Here is a 22,458-nt window from a genome sequence, read left to right as displayed (position 1 = left end):
TGCACTGTTTGAGGACACATTAACATTGTTATTGGACTTGGAAGTACCACATGTACTAAACTCTGTTAGTGTTACCATGGCGACTTTAAAGTGATAGATTTATAGCAAGCTGCTACAAAACAGGTAAAGGCTGAATCCCCTTATGAGGGAATTTATTAACAGTTTACTGGAGAGACAGACAAACAACTCATTGACTTTTATACCAAAGAAATAAAGAGCTGGAATTCAGATAATATCAAAGGAAAACCTTAATAAAGGCAAAATATTCAAAGTAATGGCAAGAATGGCAGATAACTTTGCTCCAAGAACGTACAGCTACTTTCAGAGAGGCAAACAAAAGCAGACTTTTAGAAAACTAAATATTGGTTTGTGAACACTCTCCACAAAGCAAGTGTAACAGCATTGGGAACAATTCTGAAAACACTCCACAAAAACCTCTGGAGATGTTTCACAGTATACAGAGGAAGTTTTCATAATATGAAGAACATCCTCTTCATCTGATTGTCGTACAGCAACGGTGTTTCTTCAGTCAGAGGCTTCTCCAGCTTCACTTCAAGACAGGTCACTACAGGAGATCCATCCTGCCTGCAGCTATTAACTTCAACAAATTATTGAAGAAATCCATATATGAGGAACAACAACAGTACATTTCCATTTTGTGTTCTAATAACTAATTTCTAAAGTTTAGAAAGTTCTTTTAAAAACCTCTACAGTATCTCCAATCACTGGTTCCACAGTCTGTGGTACTTCCTTAACCCTTTTCTTCAGAGATATAATATCTCCGCTGTATGAGTTATTGGAAAACTTCCAGTAATGCCTTCATCCAGGTGATGGGCCGCGTTCCATTAGGTGTAAAACATGAAACTTTACCAGCTTTAATCTCATTTGCATTGTTGTTTATCAATTAAGACTGACTGATGCAGAAAGCTTTTTAATATTCTCATAAACTTCTGCGCTTTCATCTTCATCTTTATCTGAAAGTTCCTGTTGAAATGAAACAAAAAATTATAAATCTTTGACCATGACAGATAGTATTGTTGTTTAAATTTATTCAATCTGTTTTCTTCTGTCACGAAGTCACTTAAATCTTATTTTCTTCTTCTTTTCATTAAAATTGCATTTTTTATTATCTGGGACAAAATTATGATTTCTCTCACTATGCCTCCAGCCAACTACTTTACTACTTTTTCATTTTTGCTATTTTGACGAATAGCAAAAACGGGTTGCCATCTACAAACTACTCTATTATCAAATATCTCAAACAGAATCAGGGCACTATATTTTGATACATTTGTTAATCTTATTATGTATTATCTAAACTTACAATGTCTTTATTCATCTGTGATTGATTTTCTGAAAAAAAAAAACAAGCAGAGATTAAATATTACATTAATTCAATGAGTAGAAAAACATCTAATTTTTTATGAAAAAACAAGAAATTAGCATTTTCTCACCTTGGATTTTTGTCCATATGTTAAGTATGACAACAGACATTATGAGTATTGCCAAACCCACACACACAATGATGTCTCTAAGGAAATGTGGCAAGGCTGGAACGCATTATTACAAAACATTAGACAGGCACATTTCCCCTAACAAGTGCAAAAAAACACTTATAGGCAGACCAACAGAGTACCTTGGTGTGCTGGATTTTTCCCAAATGATCCTGAAATAGCACAAAAATGAAAAGGTAGGACTATGGTTCAGTGTTTAACAGCATTCAGAACAGCATTCATTTGAAGTTACTGAAAGACTTGCAAAAAAAAACATTTAGCATTTTACCTAGCTTATTTAAGACGTTTCTTTAAAAATGTTTCAATTGCATTATGAATAATCAAAACTGTTAAGGACAGACAGAAAAAGTTGAAAATAAACTGGAATAAAGAACAGTATCCCAATTGGAGAATAGAAGGAAGGAAACAAATTAAACCTAAACCTGAATATCTAAGATTGTCATGAAGCGAGGACAGATGGACCCAGTATTCAAGGAGAGACAGTCAGTAGGAAAGTTCAAAAACTTAATTAAATAAAACAAAAACTAAAGTGGAGCTGTGGCTTGCGGACACTGCAGGATGGGGAGTGGGGCAACGCCCAATCACAGACACTCTAGTTTAGCAGTTCAGGCCTAGAATGTCCCCAAGTGCTGCAGTCCCAGAGGACATGCATGCTGGAAGCCGATCCTGGTCAGGGATCCAGAACTGACAGGAACAGACAGGAACAGGATCCAGATCAGGCAGGAACAGAAACAGGTGGCAGGATCCAGACTTCCAAGAATCCACAGGCTCCTAGGAGGGTTCAGAGTCTGACAGGGACCGGAAGCATGACCAGGCAGTCACACACAGGAGCAGACAGGATCAGGTGCAGCTGAGCAGGCTCAGTGGAAGAGGGTAGCCGAGACAGGACGTGGAACCAGAACTTGATGCAGGACTTTAAACTGGTCTCCTCCCTGGAGCCAGGCTTACTGAGATAAAAACTGAACCTCCCCACATACAGAGCCAAAAACCCAGAGGACTCCGCGGGGGAGGAACAGTGGACGAGCAGGAGACGAGACAGACACAAAAACCCTCTTTCCACTGGCCTCCAGGATCCAGGACATGAACCATGAAATCAAACTAAACAGACAGACTAACAGAAAACAAATAATCGTCTGACCCTGAATGCTCAGGCTGCACTGAATATAATCAAGAGGAAACAGGTGAGAGGAATACATTTTAATTGAGGCAGGGAGGGAAAACGACAGGTGAAAGAAATTACCAATTAAGGGAGGGACTACAGGCCAGATAATGACAAAGATGAAGAGAATATTACATCTAAGGAGAAATAATGATGAACCAAGTTTGAAAAACATTCCTGGTAAGAAACAAAGGGAGAGGTGAAGAGAAGTTTGTGACACAACTAAGGTTGGAAATTGACAGGAAAGAAAACACTAAACATCATCAAATAAGGATCATTTAAACCAAAAACTGACATTCCAAACAAAAGTATAAAAAAACATGATAAAAAAACATGATTAAAAAGATCAAAAAGTTCTTACCTGCTGTCCCGAAAGGTGAAGGTTTGAAAGGGAAGAGTTGCACTTCTTTAGTGTAAGTATTGGTGACTTTACACATCATTGACTTTTTAAACTTCTGATGAAGCTCGGACATTGCAAATGTCACAGTTGCAAAACAAAATGGTGGTGAAATCCCTATGCCTGAATATATTCCCTCTTTACCCTGATGCGACCACACCACCTCATGTCTGCAGTCTTCGTACTGCAGGACAGAGCAGTTCAAGATGAACGAGGGACTGATGATCTGCTCAGTTACTGTTAAAGGTCCGAATTTAAGAAAACAAAACAAGGGATTAACTTTAAAATTCTATTTTTTACGTTGTTGCAATAGGATGACTAAGCTTCATAAATTGACTTTATTACTTACTCTCAATAATAGACAAAAAGAAGGACTGGTCATCTTTCTGTCCTGATACATTTTGTCTGCAGGTGTAAATGCCAACATCTTCGGCTGTGACTGCCTTTATAACCAGAGAACAGTTTCCTGTAAAACTACGTCTGTCAGATCTAGAGATCGCTCCACTGCTTGGCTTTTTGAACAGTATTTCTGATTTAGGCGATCTGAAATGACTAAAGAGCCACTCTGTAGACACAGAATCATTCTGACAATCACTGTTTCTACAAGCAAAAGTTACTTCATCTCCATGGGTGACGGTGAAAAAAACTGGTTCTGTCCCGGTCGCTGCTGTTAAAAGAATGACACAGAGTACATTAATAACATGACTGCAAGGCTTGTGCAGTGATGTTCGCAAAATTTAAACCAACTCAGTTACCTGTAAGCTGAAGCAGGAACATCAGGAATAAAAACATTTTAACTTCAAACTGCTGCCGTTCCGTCGCTCTGTCTTATTTTTGCAAATGATTCCTTCTCTCCTGATAAAAAAAAAAAAAAATGAATGCGTATTTGCTTGTCTAGTTTCACTTCCTCAGTGACTTCACTATTTTTTTTTCCCTCTCTTATTTGAGAGCACTCTGTTTATAGCAACAGGGTAAAACATAAAAAATGTCTAAAGATTTGTTGATAATAATAAAAAAATATTTGATGTTTTTTAAAAGGATACGGTATGCTACTAAAAAAAAGGAACATGCATCAGATCATTCACTATACTAAAATCTGCTGTATCCTTGTTTCCCCCTCAAGAAGAGGACATGCCATCATGCGCAAACAAGGATTCTTCTTCTTGTTCTTCCTCTCAGATGAAAACACAAATGCATGGCGGGGGTGCGAGTGAAGTGGAGCTCTTTCTGTAAAATTGACAGACCGTCGTAGCCACGTTTGCTCAGACATGTCTTTGTCCAAATACGTCGTTGCCTTTTTTATTTTAGGCCTTTCAGCACACAAAATTGCACAAATTGCCAAGGAAGAGCATTTCACTCTAGTGAGCTTGTATTCATTTGGCTTGCGGATTGATGAGTCGAAGTAGCGCCATCTCACTGCAGAGCTGAGTCTGACGTGGTTTTTAGTTGTACATTGTGAGCAGGTAGACTGCATCACAGTGTTGGGTCGCACAGTGTGAGAACATACATTGTGAGCTGTGAACTCACACTGTATGACGAAACCGCAGGTGGTCATACAGTGTGAGCTGTAGCTGCGTGCAACGATTGAAAAAAATCACACAGTGTATGCCCGAATTTAGTGCAGCACTGGTAATAGGCTTTCTAAAGACGAAAGAGCAAAACATGCTCCCTTCCATGTTGTTCTCTATTGTTTCATTTTTTTTATTTATGTCGCACTGACATATAAGCATAATATATACATATATATATAGTTTGACATCAGAAATTGTGTAAAGAATAACATTTGCTTATAAAAAAATCCTACTGACAGGAATTAGGTTAAATAAAGCTGTGTAATGTAATCTGCTACTAAAAGTCTCAAAATACACAAAATACAGTTTGATTTTCTATCACAAACTTACAATTGGATAGAAATTAAGGATTAAAATGAAAAATGTGCATTTTCTTGCCCAGTCCATTTCCTTGCCACTGTCCATGGTTCCATTTATTGATGCATATTCTAGATTACCTTAAGAAAATATTTAAACACCAACCGTTTTGTGTCCTCTCTACTTCCCTTCCAAGTTGCAGGGTTGGTATTGTTCAAAATTGAGTAATTTCTTTCCACTGTTGCAACATGATTGTTTAATAAGAGGGAAATGATGAAGTGATCAACTGAGCCACTTGTTAACCAGATATAAACTGGATTATGATTTATCACCTAATCTAATTTTAACATTGTGAGACTGGATTCAATTAGATTATTTTCATTGAAGGCCAAAAAATACATTAATATGTTATGTTTGTTTATTTTATTTTATTTGTTAAGAAACTCTGTGATGGACTGGACTCGCCTATTAACAGCTGGAGATAGGCACCAGCACCCCTCGCGACCCCAATTGGGACAAGTGTGTCTGATAATGGATGGATGGATGGATGTTAAGAAACTGGATTGATCTGAATTAAATCAGGACTTAGTTATAAGTAGAATCAATGTGTCGAAACAGCATTATATTAAATCCACTTTGAATTGACCTGATTTAAGAGCAGATGAAAAGAAAACAAGCAGGGAATCTGATGTAAACTTTAATTCGGCCTCTTAAAAAAATGTATTTAAACACCATAAAATAATGCATGAACCACTGTTAAATGATGACACTCGAGCTGCAAGTAGGGACTGTCACAGAGCTAAATAAAAAGCAGAAAATTTACAGATGCCACTCCAAATATTAAAGGTATGCTGGCGCCATTACCAAAGGACTGTAAAAGAAAACACCTTTCAGATGTTGCAAAAAAGTTGAAACATTTCCCTTCCCATCCAGGAAGCTTTTTCAATTCAAAATGTCAGAATTAGCAGTGAGATCCTTGCTTTATAAAGTAGCCCAAAAAAAGCCTTGTTTTGGCTTAGAAAACATGCAAATTGAACCGGAAGAATGGGTCCGCCCCTTAGTAATGGGGAATCGTTGAGATCCCTTTGGACATTTTATGCAAAACCTTATCTATTGTCACTCGTGCAATATTCTTCTCTCTCACTGTTTAATAACACATACCAACTACTGTATAGCCTGTGTATCTCTGAAGTACAAGTGCAATAATCCAATTCAACTACTGCGTGATCTTCCCTTAGCCGTCCACTGTGTAGATATTTTTATATCTAAGGAAAACATATTCCAGGACTTTACAACTTTTTTCTTTTCTTATACTTTTTTTTACTATATACCATCTTTTTATATTATCTTTGTACTCTATATAAGCTACTGAAACCAGAATTTCCCTCAAGGAGTATTCCCAAGGGATTAATAAAGTTGAGTCTAAGTCTTGTGGCAGGTAGCCAAAGTAAAGCCTATCCTTTCACAACAGCATTTTGAAACAGGGGTCCATGCCATGGTATCTGTGATGCATGCATTTCCCAGCTTCAGAGAGTACAGAATGCTGCTGCACGTCTCTTACAGGTACGAATAAATATGATCATATTTCCTCTATTTTAGCCTGTTTAAGTTGGCTGCTATTATATTTTAGGATTCCTTTTAGAATTATTTGCTTTTAAAACTCTAAAGGGCTGTGTCCCACCTTACCTGTCCAAGCGGCTACATGCCTATTCACCCTTTCAGCTGACCAGTTGTTACTGAAGGTGACAAAGACAAAAAATAAGCGAAGAAGGGGACCATGCTTTTTCTTTTACAGTTCCCAAGCTTTGGAATGACCTTCCCTTGCTCACTAGACAGGCCTCTTTACTTTTGATTTGATTTCTTTTCCTTGACTTTTGACACAATCTAAGATGTTGACTTTGTCTTACTGTGTTTCTTTTTATTATTCTATTCCTGCTTTTTATTTTATGGCTACTTTTATATGCCACTTTATTGTTTTATCATTGACTATCTTTATCTTTTGATTGTGTATAGCACTTTGGTCGTCTTGGGTGTTGAAAGTGCTTTATAAATAAATTTGGTATGGCATAGTATGGTAATATAACTGCCAACCTTCTCCACTAGTCACTCTAACAGATTGTTTGGCAACTTGGAGTAAGGTGCCCAGAGAGAGCTGCAACTAAATCAAAAACTATGAAATATAAAAGCAGTTTCTCGTCTCACGATCATTAGTTCCCTGAACTTACTATAATCTCAATAGATTAGCACAGTTGTCAAATCCCAATTCTTGGAGGCCAGTTATACTGTAAATTTAGGTTGTGTTTCTTCCTTAGTGTCTCTAAATCGACCACTCTAGCATACTGAGTCCATTTGATTCAGGAACAGGGACGGATCTAAAAGTTACATCCAATTGGCACTTGAGGAGTGTAGTTTTAACAGAAACAGTAACATTTGATTACTATTTATGAAGCTTTATTTTTTTTTATGCATACATTCATTTAAGATGAAGATTTCTAATAGTAAAGCCAGAGTGAAACACAGGGGTAGCAATAGGTGCAAGCAATGTTATTTAATCTCAATTTATACTTTAGGAGTTTAAACCTGTTGCCGAAACAGCAATTCAATACAATGCAGTGACTTTTAATAATGACTTGTTTCTCTCAGTTTTTTGCTTTATTAACTGTAGCATAGAGGCAGTTTGGATCTACAGGTATTGTAGCTGAAGAAGGAGCAGGTATGACCGTGCTGTAGGTCACCGCAGCATCATCATCAGTGCCATCATCAGCCCCATCCTAAAACAATATAAACTTCAGTCAATATTTTCAACACATAACAGCTTCTTTGATGCATCCAATGAATAATTAATTCCTTACCTGTACTTCCGGTTTGGTTTTCTTGATATGGCTGACAGAAGCATAGCAGAGATCCTCAGCATCATTCTGCAAAGTGAACACAACATAATGTTTCATATATATTTCAGTTAACGTCATCATAGCAAATAATTATAACTTTTTTTTTTATTCAAATATATTTTTGGGCATAAATTATGGGTCTGAACATTTTTTTTGTCTGCAACAGCAACTAAAGTGCTTTATCCTGCTCTTTTGGAAACATGCTATATTCAGCTAGCCATCAGCACCCATTTAAGAACAAAAATAGTCTTGCTTTGAAGTCACATTTCCCTAAACACATCGGCGTCGCCAGACCCCATTTACTGTGGCACGTGCCCCAGTATAAATGAGCTGTGCCCCAGTATAAATCTCATGAATATTTGCAACAGTATTACATTTTTTTTAATGCATCAACTTAGATAATTCCAACAGGAGGAGACGTATATTTCTACTCAAATGCGCAGCAAGTGTGTTGTTAACTCCAAATTGAGGATGTATTAGCACCCCCACGTCAGCGCATGTCACTGCATGAACTGCCGGTAAATTAACGCGCTGCTCTCAACTGAGTTGGATGGGACACTGTGCGGCCGCAACGCATTTTTAGTTCTGGTAACGTTTCTTACCTGTCAATTTTATTATTTTCCCAGTGAAACCACATGATTTATAGGCTACTAACTGAAAATTACTTCACTGGTTTGTAGATGGATATCAGGAAACTCCTCACACGAAGCAGAGACAGGGAAGCAGTAAAACAAGATGAGAGAGAGGGAGGTAAGGTCCCGTGATGAATTAGTGATTTAAGCTAACTAGTTACATTAGGAACGTTATAAGCAATATGATTGATATTTACATAATTATAGATTTACGTTTTTAATGTTTGCTGTAGAGAATGAGAATGAAGGTGCTGGAGTAGGAAAGGGAGGAGGAGGAGAGACTGACAGGCAAGAGACAGGTGAGAGACAGAAGAGACAGGACCATGAAGGTGATGAGGGAGCAACAACCAGCTTCCACAAACAAGAAGGGGACATTAGTGATTTAGGGGGAAACATGATGGTCCTAAACAAGTGAAGTTGTCCCACTATCCCCAGGACAAATTTGGAGTAAAAAAACCGTTCATTTAATTCAAAATGGTTTGAGCTTTTCCTGGTTGAAAAGGAAAGCCTTGTCATCAAGGATATGCAGTGTGTTTTCAACTTGCTTGATAACATCATGTTCGCCACACTAACGCAGTTCATCCAGATCTCCCTCACAATCCCAGTCTACAGCTGGAGTTGTGAAAGGTCATTCAGTGTGTTGAGAAGGATCCACACTTGGCTGAGGTGCACAGTGGGACAAGACAGGCTCCATCATCCTGCTATTTTATCAGTTGAAAAGGAAGAACTTTCTAAGCTGAGTCACAGTCAAGTGATTGACCGCTTTGCAAAAATGAAAAATAGGAGGTACACTTAAATGCTCAAAAAATAAAAGAAAAACTTAGTTCAGGTTGAGGTAAACTTTCCCCTGAACTAAAACCCTGAAACCTAGGAATTAATGATTACTTAAGAATGTGTATAAGGAAACTTTTTATTTGTCAAAGTTAATGATGTCTTATTTTTTATAGCTGCAATGTTGAAAATGTTCATGTTTGTTAAAACAAATATGCTCTTACACTTAGTAATATCTCAACTAGTAATTTTGGTAGGAATGTATCAGGGTGGGGCAGTGTGCTTGTCTGTATTAGTGTATGGAAGGAGGGGCATACGCAGTAGGGGGCCAGTGCCCCAGTAAAGCTTTGTGCCTAGCAACGCCCCTGCCTAAACACATGGTTACAATATTCTAAAGGCTATCACAGAGTTTGGGTAAGTCTGGGAGCTGTAACCATGTAGATTTCTGTTCTATGTTTCTGGATAGGATTCACACCTGTGTGATCCTCTAGAAACTCTGTTATGGAACAATCTATGTGGACTCGTTAGGATCAATATCACTTCCAAAAAACTGTTCATAAGAATTGTAATGGATAAAAGGAACAAAGTTTTTTTAAGTAGAGGTAATAAGGTATAACTGTACAGACAATTAATTAGATTATCCTGTTGTTTACAACCTCTTCATACTAAAATGATTACTCTTTTGAAGTAATTTAAGTTTACAAAAAAGTAAGTATCACCCCAGGGTTCCCGCGGGTCCTTAAAAAGTCTTAAAAGGCATTGAATTCTTCAAAATAAAATTAAGGCCTTAATTGGTATTAAAATGTTTTTAGAGCATAAACAGTAGTGTATAGGATTTCCTGAAAGCGCGCACAAGCGCGTTCACAACGCTACGGAAGCCGGCAGACCAAACCAGCGCATTCAGCTCGGCAAAGAACTCATGCTCTTCCTCAACACTGAAGTCCTCAGACATTTTTCTTTCGTTGTTTCTTTCTTTGCACAGGTAAACAGCACATTTCTTCTTCTACGCTTGCATTATTGGCAGAGCAGACGCTGAATGCGCACTTTCATCTGGTTTGGTCTGCCGGCTTCCGTAGCGTCGTGAACGCGCTTGTGCGCGCTTTCAGGAAATCCTATACACTACTGTTTATGCTCTAAAAACATTCTAAATGACTTCGTTTCGAGTAAATTCTGGATGCTACCCACTCAGGACACTTGGAATACATTGGACGAGCAGTATGGAGGAATATTGACATGTTTTTTGTGGACATTTATGGACCTTTCTGTCTCGGGCACCATAGACCTCCATTATTTGAATGTCAGCAGACAGCAAGAAGCCTCCCAGATCCCAGATGCATTTGAGATATCAAAAAAGTACTCCAGAGTGTTGTTCAGCATGGGGGTGAGTAGAAAATGAAGGCTAATCATGTTTTGGGTGTACTATTCCTTTAAGGTATTGGAGTTGCACATGCGAAGCACCAAACACAAAGTGTCAAAATGGAGTTACGAGAAACAGCCGGTATTTCTCAGTTTTGTTCCACCCTTGTCTGTGCAACACCTCCACTTATCACCAAATCAAACATACTAAGAAAACGACGCAAAGAAAATAGCTGCAAAAAAGTCTTGTTGGTTATAGTTATGTTGTCGCTTTAAAACTGATTTGTTTTGTTCCCTGCTAAAACAAAGTTTGTGAATTCAGTTAAATAATTGTTAAAATATATCTGTCATGTGTGTGTTTTTAGCTTTCTTCCTGTATGGGAAGCTTTTCAAAATTTGAAACATTAGTTCAGTGGTTTATGTTATAATAAACCTTTGGGTTAAGTTGTCGCAAGTGGGTTTTTCTTGTGTTTCTTGTGAATTTGGTCTTAAATTTTAATTTCAAGTGGCATTAAAAAGTCTTAAAATGTCTTGAATTTAACTTGCCTTATGCTGTAGGAACCCTGCACCCTGACCAGTCTTAGTAAAAAAAAACAGGATGAGAAAATAGGTAACGTATCTCATCAAGATTTTGCCAAAATTTTCCACATGCAATACACACGAGAAGTTATACTTTATACGGATGCTCATAAACTACTCCTCACACACGTAACATACGCAAATAGAATACCATAGGGTCAGTGTATCACAGCCATGAGTGCTTGTTCCTTCTCAAGGAGGAGGGAGGCTGCATGCTCGTGGAAATCAAATCACACGTTCATTTGTGGACCTGTTTCGTCTCAATCCTATCAACTTTTGTCACTTTGAAGGCATTGCTCACCGGAAAAAACAACCTGCCTTCGATTGGCTGCTTTTCAGGAAATCTCGCTTCTTGCATTGTGACGTGTTGCCAAGGTAACCGGTATAAATGGTCTTCCCATTTCTAGGTAACGTTTGAGATAGCAGAAACTACTGGGCTATTTGACCACAACATTTTTTTGTAGGTGTCCTATAACCTTTTTTTAACGGACACAAACAACCAGTCAGAATCCAGTGTTCATCCAGACCATTTTATATTAATGATAACTTTGCTTATCAACTTCCAACTCTTAAAGAGAAGTGGTTATGTTAACGTTGCTTTGGTAGGAGGAAAAAAAATACCGTCTTAAGAAGCAGAATTTTCCTGAAAAGTAGCCAATCAAATACAAGTTGATTTGTCTGGTAGGTTAGGCCTTCAAAGGAACAAAAATTGATGGCAGCCTCCAAACTTCTGCCCTAACGCCTATATAGAGCTCTACATAGGGGCTACACCACTTTGTATGATTGTCTAAGGCCGTTTCTCAATCCAAAAGACTGAAATATGGACTTATGTCTTCACCAAGTGTGTTCTTGAGTAGACAACCCAGTCTCATGGGCATTTAACTTCCTGTTTGGTGCGATCTCATTGATGGGTTTTGACCAGATTTTGACCAAAGAGGAACTAAAAAAAAATAAACAATTTAAATACACAACCAGCATATCTGGAATCAATGACAGAGAGCGACTGGGACCAAAAGTTTATTAATTTCTCCCCATTGATTTCCATTCAAAATGTTTTTGGTCCCACCGGGCTATAGGGAAGGGGCGTGCATACCGCCACCTACTGTTCATGAGTGTGTAGCAACATTGTTTTACATGGTACCTAGAACCATCAGAATATATTTTAAGGTAATTATAATATGAGTTGGCTTGTTGGAATCATTAACTGCTTTAAAGAAAATATTATTATTATTATTATTACTATGCTTTTCAAAGAATTTAAAAGGGTGTGTGGGAATAGGAATATATGTACCAGAGTTCAAAATACACATTTCTAAAAGAATTTCAGAAAAATTAATAAACTCTTTTATGAAAAAGAAGTGGTGAGCATGTTTGCCCAAACATAATAAGGTTTAATTGATGACTATGCTTAAATTAATACACAGGGGTTAAAATTTTTTATATATAATGTAACTTTCATTGTTTTCCTTTTCTTGACACATTGGGGCCATCTCTCTAAAAATTACCCAGAATCCCTTTTACACCTCCTAATAGTTGACAGCGTTTTATAACCCTTATTTCCACTAAATGATTGTTTTTTGTATTGCAACATGTTATAAATTATATATTATCAACATAACTTTAAAAAGTTTTTTTTAACTGGCACATCTCTGCTGTCAAGATAAAAGATGAAAATTCAACCTAGTTCACTGCCTACTTACACAGCAAACTTTTAGCTAGCAATGTACCTCATTATAAAATAACCTACATAGACCTTCAATAGCTGAACTAAAAATATAGTGAAAGTTATATTAGCCTATTAAATATAAAGGCAAACAAATATTTTGTTATTACACTCTTTCTTGAGTTTATTAAACTACTTACAAAAGTAGGATTTAATCCAAAGTTTCTGGTTTTTTCTTTACAAGTTAGCTTTCTTTACAAGTTGGCTGTTTCTTTACAAGTTAGTGATTTTTTGCTTAGAGCAATGAAAAGTCAAGTTAGTAGATGTTCATCCAGGAGGGATGCATGCTGCAAGTCAATGAATAAATTATGACTGAGCTTTGTAAAAAGATTATTGATCAAAATCTATCAACCTTAACTCAAGGTGGGTTTGGGTCAACTGCAACAAATAAAAAAAAAAAATATATACCTAGAAATTCAGAACCATAAGCTGATAAGGACTTTTTGTATATCAATAACATATGTGTATTTAGAAAACAGTACTTTAACTTACAGATTTGATCTTCTTCCTTTTTTCGGTTCCTAGAAACATGAAATGAACATCAGTGCTTCCACACAGAAAAAAAATATTTTAAACGGTTGAAAAAACGGTCAGTAATAATTTAGTAATAACACATAAAAGCAGCACATGATGCAGTTCATTTAGTCTGATCTAATTAGAATGACATTTGCTGAAGGGAGCCCTTTTCATATACATGTTCATTGTCTCTTCCTTCAGATCCTATTATTACTCACTGTTGATGAAATTTTGCATAATACCATTTAGCTTTTTCCCAAGAGAAAAAGAAAATCATCAACTAAAAAAAAATCAAGCAACTACAAAAAACAGAAATGAACAAGAGAAATAAAAACAAGTAGTAAAAAGGTAATTGAATAAAAAATTATGGAAAACCCCCCAATTCAGCGGCTGGTGACCTCAAGTTGTAAGCCCGTCCTGCAAACAGGAACGCATGGTTCGTATCCCATCTAGAGGGAATGAGCTGCCAATTTGGACCCTTCACGCTAATGCTACTTTGTGGAGTGCTGCTTGGAATCCTGAGGTTCTGAGGTCAAGCCCCAATCTCACAGACTGCCATTTTCGGTCCCTGAGCAAAACCCTTAACCACACACTGCTCCCCGGGCGCCGCACAATGGCAGCCCACTGCTCCCCAAGGGGATGGGTTAAATGCAGAGAGTTAATTTTGTTGCTCTGTACTTGTAACAGTGTAATGACAATAAAAAAAAAAGTGCTGATAAAAAACACCAAAAATCTTAGGCTAAAATTATTAAAATAACAGGGGAACAACTCTACTCAGAAAATATTACCTTAAAAAGTAAAGAAAAACTCATATATAAAGCTCAGAAAAAAATAAGAGCAAACAAATATAATAATAAATATAAAGACTAAAAAGGACTTCAAAGCGTGACATCAAATTTGGAGTTCCCTTTAAACTTACTTAAAAGTTATTTTTATGTAACTTTAATTTTCATCTTGCATTTGAGCAAGTAAATTCATCAATCCCTATACTGTCCTCTATCAATCAGTTTTCAGAATCAAATTTATAAATTAAACTGTTCTAGCTAAGAATATCGAAGTCATATCTCCGGTTCTGTAATTCACAAATTGTTTTGATCAATTAGTGTGTATCTGCTGCAAGAAAAGTTAATAAAAATAACATATTACAAACGGTAAATTAAAAAAGTATACAGTATGTTTATATAAATTTATCGAGTTGGATAATGTTCAATTAAAATAAATTAAATTGTAAGACTACACTGACCTCTTCTTTTCTTTTGGGAGATGATCACCACAACAGTTATAAGAAGTGCTGTGAAAACCAGGGTAACACTGATACAGTATATAGCCAACCTGTGGAGAGGATTACAACATTAAACATGATATGAGATATAAAAAAATAACAAATAAATCAATGTGGGACTGGAGACAGAATGGGATGATTCACATTTCATCACTAATTCCTTGTAAAGCATTTGGTTCACTGGTGTTTGTAGTCATGGTTATCATTGCTGATGTTGTCAGCAATGATGTTGTGCTTGTTGAAAAGTTTCTCATGTTTGCCAGATGTATATCTGAGGAAACAACAAAACAAAGCAACAAACTATTAGTACAGCCTGCATGCTAATTTATCCAAAATTACATCCCCTATTATTACTATGATTTTGTTAGTTTTCTTGGTATTATAGCTCTTTTTAGTTCTTTATTATGCTGAAAGATGCATCCATATCTCTGCCTTAATGTTCTAGGGTAAGATTTTCTACTCCAAGGTGATATGATATATGGTCCCATGGGTGGCCCCGTTGAGTGCAGTGAAATTATTCTTAATTAAAAAGTTAGTCCCCGGAGAGATAGAGACAGGAAAGAGCTTCCACACCTCTACGTATGAGACGAGGACAGAAAGCATAGAAGATAACAGCAAAAACAAGACAAAAGACAACCGTAAAATAAAAAAAGCTTAAAGAGCAGAAGTTATCCATTAAATATCCATGTGTGTGGAAATCAAAAGCTATATGATTGCATAATAATATTCAGGTTGTTTATATTGGTGGGTGGAGCTTATCATTTAGTATTAGTGTGTATCTGTGAATACATGGTCGCCTGTGTATCTGTGAATACATGGACGCATGGACATGCGTATATAACTGTATGCATGTCCATATACGCATGGACATTCTCGTGTATTAAGGCTTCTTCAGAAGGAAAATACTTCATAGCATGCTTAATAGGAGGTGTGGGTGACCCCACACTTGCTCTACACGACCTTAGATTTCAAAGATGCAACGCCACCCCGAGTTAACCAAAGGCAGCTCAGATCACTGGGACACAGGGAGTGCAGACATTTGAATTGCCGTTCCCACCAGAGAAGGGAAGATAAGAGCACTCAGAGTCCAACCGCCAAGGGCCCAGATCCCAAAGAGGTTCAGTCCCAGACAAAATAGTGTAGATGTCCCTTGGGACAATGGCAGTGAGTCCATGGGCTATGCCGTTGGCTGATCATGTCCATGAGGACTTGGAGGAGAGCCCAGGAAACCGAGGCCCGGGGCCGCACCACCCACTAGTTGGAACCCCACAGGGCCAGGAGGCCTAGGCCTGGCCCGACAGTCACCAGGAATGAGAGTGCCCACCAAAATACATGTCAACAATGGGTAGTGAGGTTGCTTTAGGACCCAGATGCAGAGAAGAGTGAAGCAGAGATGTGTTCTGACAGATTTAATTGAAGAACACAGGTAACAGAGGCAGCAATCCAGAAATCCAACCCCAAATGCTAAACAAACCAAAAACCATGGAGACATCAGGAGAAAAAATGAGCATGAGGTGTCATGATGGGAATAGATGTCTAACCCATATGAAGAAACACACGGAGGTTAGGAGAAAGTTCAAAAGGTTTATTCACAAAGGTATAAATAAAATGTTAACAGGAACTTGGGTGGTCAGACTGGTCACGGCTGGATCTCCACTGAGGAGGACAGAGAGGTTAGAGGAGTTCCAGGTAAACTGCTGTTTATCAGATGATGGGGGAATACCTGCTTAGAAGTGGAACTGATCAGCAGGGAGGGAAACTTGAGGGTCCAGAGGCTAGTAGGCAGGCAGAGGGCTGAGGGCTAGCAGAGATTGAACTGAGTGCAGGCAGGCGGAGAACTGAGAGCTTGGCAGAGGCAAACTGAGCGCAGGCAGGCAGATTCCAGGTTGAGGTCTCTCTCTTCAGTGTTTCAGGTTTCCAGGCAAGTCAGGTTCTGAGAGACAGGGAGAAAACAGGGTCAGACAGGTTCACAAGAATCAGGCAAGATCTGATAGATTGTCTCAGGTTTTGTTGGTACCGTTACTGGCAAACACTGGCACTGGAGTGTCAGTCTCCTCCTCCTTAAGTAGGAGTCCTCTTGATGAGCAGATGGAAGACAGGTGTTGCAGGTGAGCACAAGCCCTCACGAAGGGATCCTTGGCACCCTGTGGTGGGCAAGCCTCCGGATCCCAACATGAGGAGCCAGGGACAGACGACTGAGAAGACAACTTTAACGACAAGGAACCAAAAAACAAGTCCAAAGGAATCCAAAAAAAAAAAGACAAACAAAAAAAAACTATCCACCAAAGGTTGGCGAGGGAAACCAAAAGTCTCTGGAGTTCGGCCATGGCCGGAGGCGAGGCAGAGTCTCTGGAGGCTGGCCGTGGGGCCGGCGGCAAGGAAAAGTCTCTGGAGGGTGGCCTTGGGGCTGCCGGCGAGGCAGAGTCTCTGGAGGGCAGCGGTGGGGCCAGCGGCGAGGCAGAGTCTCTTGAGGCCGGCCGTGGGGCCGGCGACAAAGGAGGGCCTCTGGAGGAGGCCGGCGACGAAGGAGGGCCTCTGGAGGAGGCCGACGACGCCGTCTCTGGTGCAGCAGCAGCTTTCGTGGATGCCGTCTCTGGTGCAGCAGCAGCCTTGGGGGACGCCCTCTCTGGTGCAGCAGCAGCCTTGGTGGACACCGTCTCTGGTGCAACAGGAACCTTGCGGACCCCCAACAGCAGCACTGGAACAACTTCAGAGGGGGCTGCCGACTGCAGCAGCACTGGAGCAACCTCGGGGGGGGGGGGCAGTTGAGGAGTTCCCGCAGAGGGGCCTTGGTGGCTTGGAGCGCCTGCTGAGGGGCTTTGGAGGCTTGGGGTGCCCGCTGAGGGGCCTTGGAGCTGAACTCTCACCAAGCTTAAAATCTGAGACCATTTTATTAGTGTGCTCAGGGGTCTCTGGACGGCACAGAGCAGGCTCAGGAGTCTCTGGACAGCACAGAGCTTGCTGGCAAAGAGGTTCAGTCTGAGGAGGAGTGCTGAGTGGGTCTGTCTAAGGATGGGTCCTGAATGAATCTGCATGACAGCTAAGTAAATCTGCCTGACAGCCTAGTGAATCTGCCTGACAGCCTAGTGAATCTGCCTGAGGAGTGGGGATGCTAATAGGTTCTAGTTCAGGCACTGGCATGCTAGGTGGTTGTGGCATTAGGGAAACTGGCCTGCTAATGGGCTTTGGCGCAAGGGAAACTGGCCCGCTAATGGGCTCTGGCGATACGGAAACTGGTCCGCTAATGGGCTCTGACGTTAGGGGATCTGAACCGCTAAAGGGCTCTGACACTAGGGGCTCTTGAACTAGGGGATCTGGCCCGCTAAAGGGCTCTGACGCTAGGGGATCTGGCTGGCTAGAAGCTGATGGAGGTGGCAGGAAAGGGTAAAGATCTTCCCTCTCCCGATAAAAGAAGCCCCATAATTGAGACTCCTCAAGATGGTGAGGTCTGACTGCAGGGGGTGTAATAATGGCTACTGGTCTGAGCCTTCAAACCGGTGAAGCTAGCTGCTGGTCATGGAGGTGCCGACTGAGATGACTGACCTGTTTAGGAGGTTTTTTTTAATGCTAGCAGCTGCATGACCCATGGGAATGGAGCTGTAAGGCTGATCCGCCCGATGGGGAGTGGTAGCATCAGGCTGACCTGCTGGAGGGGGAGTGGTCTTCTTCCCCCAGCGGCACTTACGCTTGCAGGAAGCATATGGCAGGGGAGAAACTGTAGAGGCTGAGGGAGAAGTGAAAGGAACTGATGGAGAGGTTGAGCAGGCAGCCGCTGCACGTTATTTTGGTCGAGGAGTAGGAGGTTTATTAAAAAGCTGAGCAAAAGCGGCCTTGTGGTTCCACTCCACCTCTTCTAAAATGTCCAGAAACCCTAGGGATGAGAGGAGAGTAGTTTTGGGGGTTAAAATCTTTTGGAGATTGGCAGCAGCACATACCCGTCTCCAAGGTGGGCTGAGAGTGGCAATCTTATCCAGAGTGATCCGACAGTTCTTCAGAAAGTCTGTCATGCTTCCTGAGAAGATTCAGAGATGAGTGAAGCAGAGATGAGTTCTAACAGATTTAATTGAAGAACACAGTTAACAGGGGCAGAAATCCAACTTAAAATGTTAAACAAACCAAAAACCATGGAGACATCAGGGAAAAAAACGAGCATGAGGAGCCAGGGAGAGATGAGCTGAGAAGACAACTTCAGCAACGGAACCAGCACTGAGCGACTGCAGAGGTTGAGTATTTAAGGAGAACAGAACAAAGGATTAACTAATTAGCTGAATAAGGAGCAGGTGTGGGTGGAACTGGCAAGAAGGAATCTAAGGGGGAAAAAAAGAAGCACAACAGGGCAACAGAGAGAAACTAAAGAATATTTGAATATAACGGAAAATAAATCAAAGAACAAAACAGAACAACTGATAACAAGAAAACTGGAAACTCAGAGTTACAATAAATGGGAAGAACCATGAAAATACACAATCCTGTACCTAGAGAACCATCAGCACACCAGCAAAAACCAAAAACAGGCACCTGTTATCTGCAGGGAGCGAAACAAGGGGGTGGACCCTTCTTATGCTAGCCCTGCACATACTTGGGGCCTATGATGTTCTAGTAGGGGAGGCAAACACTCAACCCATCGAGCAGAAAAAGACAAAGTCACGTTCATTGAGTCATATTCATATAATCCCACCCTTACACCCCTACGGAGATATATATCTGCATTAAACGAGATGCAGACGGGGAAGACACTAAACATGTCATCACATTCCTCATAAATACACTGTCCCCCTTAAGGGAATTTGGCCTCAGACCCAGGAAGAGATCCCCAGACCCCCAGTATGGGAAGTATGCTGATAGCTTGAGCTCCAAAGAAAAAAAAAAGAAAAAAAGGATCTGGGATCAGGCCCCACCAAAGAGAGAGGAACAGCATTGTAGCCCAGGTCTAGCCTCAAACACCACCCCAAACACTCCCCGGGAGACATTTCCCAAACGATGGCGGCCATAATCCCTCCACGACATCACCCCATAAATCGCAGATCTGCACCCACATATGCCCGAGCAGGTGGCGAACCCTCCAAGGAGCCCACACCTCCCCCAGTCAGTCACAGCCATGCCATTCCCCCACTTATGTATTCTTATAGCCATGGCGGCAGTCAAAACCCAGGCTGTCAATCCTCCTAGGCCAAGTACAAGGTGCCAGTCATTCTAGCCCAGGCACCAGACACCAGGCAGCCTCCCCTCACCCGACTCCAGACACAGGCCTCCTGAGGTGCATCCAGACGCACCAGAGGATTACATTTATATCCAGAAATGCGCTTTTAAAATGGTAAATGTCAAAGTTAAATCTCACAAACCTTAATTTTCTGTATATCACATAAAGGAAAATACCAAATGAGTTGTTTCTTTTCAGAGTCAGCTAGAGCCACCAGGCTACAGACCAGATAACGGTCTCATTTTACTTAGACAAAAAATACTAAAACAGTAACATTAATAATAATCAAAGAATTTATATTCATAGTTGAAAAATGGCAACTTTACCTGAAGAGTAATCACGCAGTTAGATCTAAACTAATTCAGCCATTTTGCTAAACCTGCCTCTTTGCTTCTCATGGTCACAAATGACTCTGTTTAAAATGGCTTCTTCTTAAAAAACAAATGCATATGAGCTCAGTGAGGGTTGGAGGGTGTTACTTCCTCACCATGACTTCACTCCATGTTCTTACTTATGTTGCTTCTTGAACATATTGACATATCATAATGGCTAAGGAGTCTTAACATAGTGTTTCATTTACTTTCAAAATCAATTTCTTTTACACTTAATACTTTTAAACTTTAGAAATATATATGAAAATCAAACACCTATTTTAAGAGATGTGTTCAAGTAAAGCAAAGGGACTTTCAGTGATGAAAAAGGTGTCAGTTTCCATTGCTAATCTAGATGAAAATAAAAAAAGAAGTACCAGAAGAAGTTGTAGTTCTGCTATTTTTATTCACACCCTCTAAAAGATAGTGCTCATAGCAACAGTGGTTTATCAGTTTGAATCCATAACAAATCAAATACAACATTTAAATAAAGATGCCCTTGAGGTTATGATTCACTGTTATGAACAAGTGAAAACATTAATCTTGTCTGCTGCTAGCTAAATTCTCACACTATTTGCAGTTTACCAACAAATGACAATACGTCTTTAACCACGCTAACTTAAATGTACGGTCCGGCCAACAAGAGGTCAGCCAATAACATTGAAGTATTATGGTTTAAGGCGGGACATAGAGCTGCTGAGCCCACAGAACCAAAATACACACAACAGTGCAGGAAGATAAATGCGTAGCTGCTGCTACCATATCTGTTTTTTTTTTTACTTCACCTTTTTTTTTTTTTTTTTTACAGTGTCCTGTCTGTCCATGTGGCAATAAGAATAATTGTCTTGATGAAAAGAAGAGAGCCTAACAGATTTTTCTTTCACAAGTGGAGCAGTCGGCTATCGCCATAGTGTTCCGCTTGATTTATGCATATAAATAGCTTTATTATAATTCATGCAGGGAGTATTACAGATTTTATGGATACTGCAATGTAAGTAGAACAGGTGATTTACAGGTGCTGGTCATAAAATTAGAATATCATGAAAAAGTAGATTGATTTCAGTAATTCCATTTAAAAAGTGAAACTTGTATATTATATTCATACATTACATACAAACTCATATATTTCAGATGTTTATTTTGTTTAATTTTGATGATTACAAATGACAACAAATGAAAATCTCAAATTCATCATATCAGAAAATTAGAATATTGTGAAAAGGTTCAAAATTGATGGCCCCTGGTGCCACACTCTAATCAGCTAATTAACTCAAACCACCTGCAAAAGCCTTTAAATTGTCTTTCAGTCTAGTTTTATAGGCTACACAATCATGGGGAAGACTGCTGACTTGACAGTTGTCCAAAAGACGACCATCGACACCTTGCACAAGGAGGGCAAGACACAAAAGGTCATCGCTAAAGAGGCTGGCTGTTCACAGAGCTCAGTGTCCAAGCACATTAATAGAGAGGCGAAGGGAAGGAAAAGATGTGGTCGAAAAAAGTGTACAAGCAAGAGAGATAACCGCACCCTGGAGAGGATTGTGAAACAAAACCCCTTCAAAAATGTGGGGGAGATTCACAAAGAGTGGACTGCAGCTGGAGTGAGTGCTTCAAGAACCACCACACACAGACGTATGAAAGACATGGGTTTCTGCTGTCGCATTCCTTGTGTCAAGCCACTCTTGAACCACAGACAGCGTCAGAAGCGTCTTGCCTGGGCTAAAGAGAAACAGGACTGGACTGCTGGTGAGTGGTCCAAAGTCATGTTCTCTGATGAAAGTAAATTTTGCATTTCCTTTGGAAATCAAGGTCCCAGAGTCTGGAGGAAAAGAAGAGAGGCACTTCATCCACGTTGCTTGAAGTCCAGTGTAAAGTTTCCACAGTCAGTGATGGTTTGGGGTGCCATGTCATCTGCTGGTGTTGGTCCATTGTGTTTTCTGAGGTCCAGGGTCAACGCAGCCACATACCAGGAAGTTTTAGAGCACTTCATGCTTCCTGCAGCTGACCAACTTTTTGGAGATGCAGATTTCATTTTCCAACAGGACTTGGCACCTGCACACAGTGCCAAAGCTACCAGTACCTGGTTGAAGGACCATGGTATCCCTGTTCTTAATTGGCCAGCAAACTCTCCTGACCTTAACCCCATAGAAAATCTATGGGGTATTGTGAAGAAGAAGATGCAATACACCAGACCCAACA

General features: G+C 39.9%; 1 protein-coding gene across 1 annotated transcript; it reads right to left on the bottom strand.

Moving 5' to 3' along the window:
• Positions 1 to 526: 526 nt before the first annotated feature.
• Positions 527 to 20,285, bottom strand: LOC119795920. Its single transcript, XM_038304163.1, has 8 exons — positions 20,215 to 20,285; positions 3,826 to 3,925; positions 3,420 to 3,737; positions 3,035 to 3,307; positions 1,637 to 1,666; positions 1,455 to 1,550; positions 1,325 to 1,353; positions 527 to 984 (listed from the first exon to the last, which is right to left on the bottom strand). The coding sequence occupies exons 2-8, from the start codon at positions 3,860 to 3,862 to the stop codon at positions 901 to 903; spliced, it is 867 nt and encodes a 288-aa protein (XP_038160091.1). The 5' UTR covers positions 3,863 to 3,925; positions 20,215 to 20,285; the 3' UTR covers positions 527 to 900.
• Positions 20,286 to 22,458: the final 2,173 nt, after the last annotated feature.

Source organism: Cyprinodon tularosa, unplaced genomic scaffold (assembly GCF_016077235.1).
Source record: "Cyprinodon tularosa strain WSP-4 unplaced genomic scaffold, ASM1607723v1 ctg526, whole genome shotgun sequence".
NCBI lineage: Eukaryota > Metazoa > Chordata > Actinopteri > Cyprinodontiformes > Cyprinodontidae > Cyprinodon > Cyprinodon tularosa.
This window is presented reverse-complemented; position numbering and strand designations above follow the sequence as displayed.

Coding starts and splice junctions, on each gene's coding strand:
- LOC119795920 (XM_038304163.1), bottom strand. CDS start 3,862: ATGTTTTTATTCCTGATGTTCCTGCTTCAGCTTACAG. Junction 3,308..3,419: donor CTTTTTGTCTATTATTGAGA/GTAAGTAATAAA, acceptor GACCTTTAACAG/TAACTGAGCAGATCATCAGT. Junction 1,667..3,034: donor TTCACCTTTCGGGACAGCAG/GTAAGAACTTTT, acceptor GTGCTATTTCAG/GATCATTTGGGAAAAATCCA.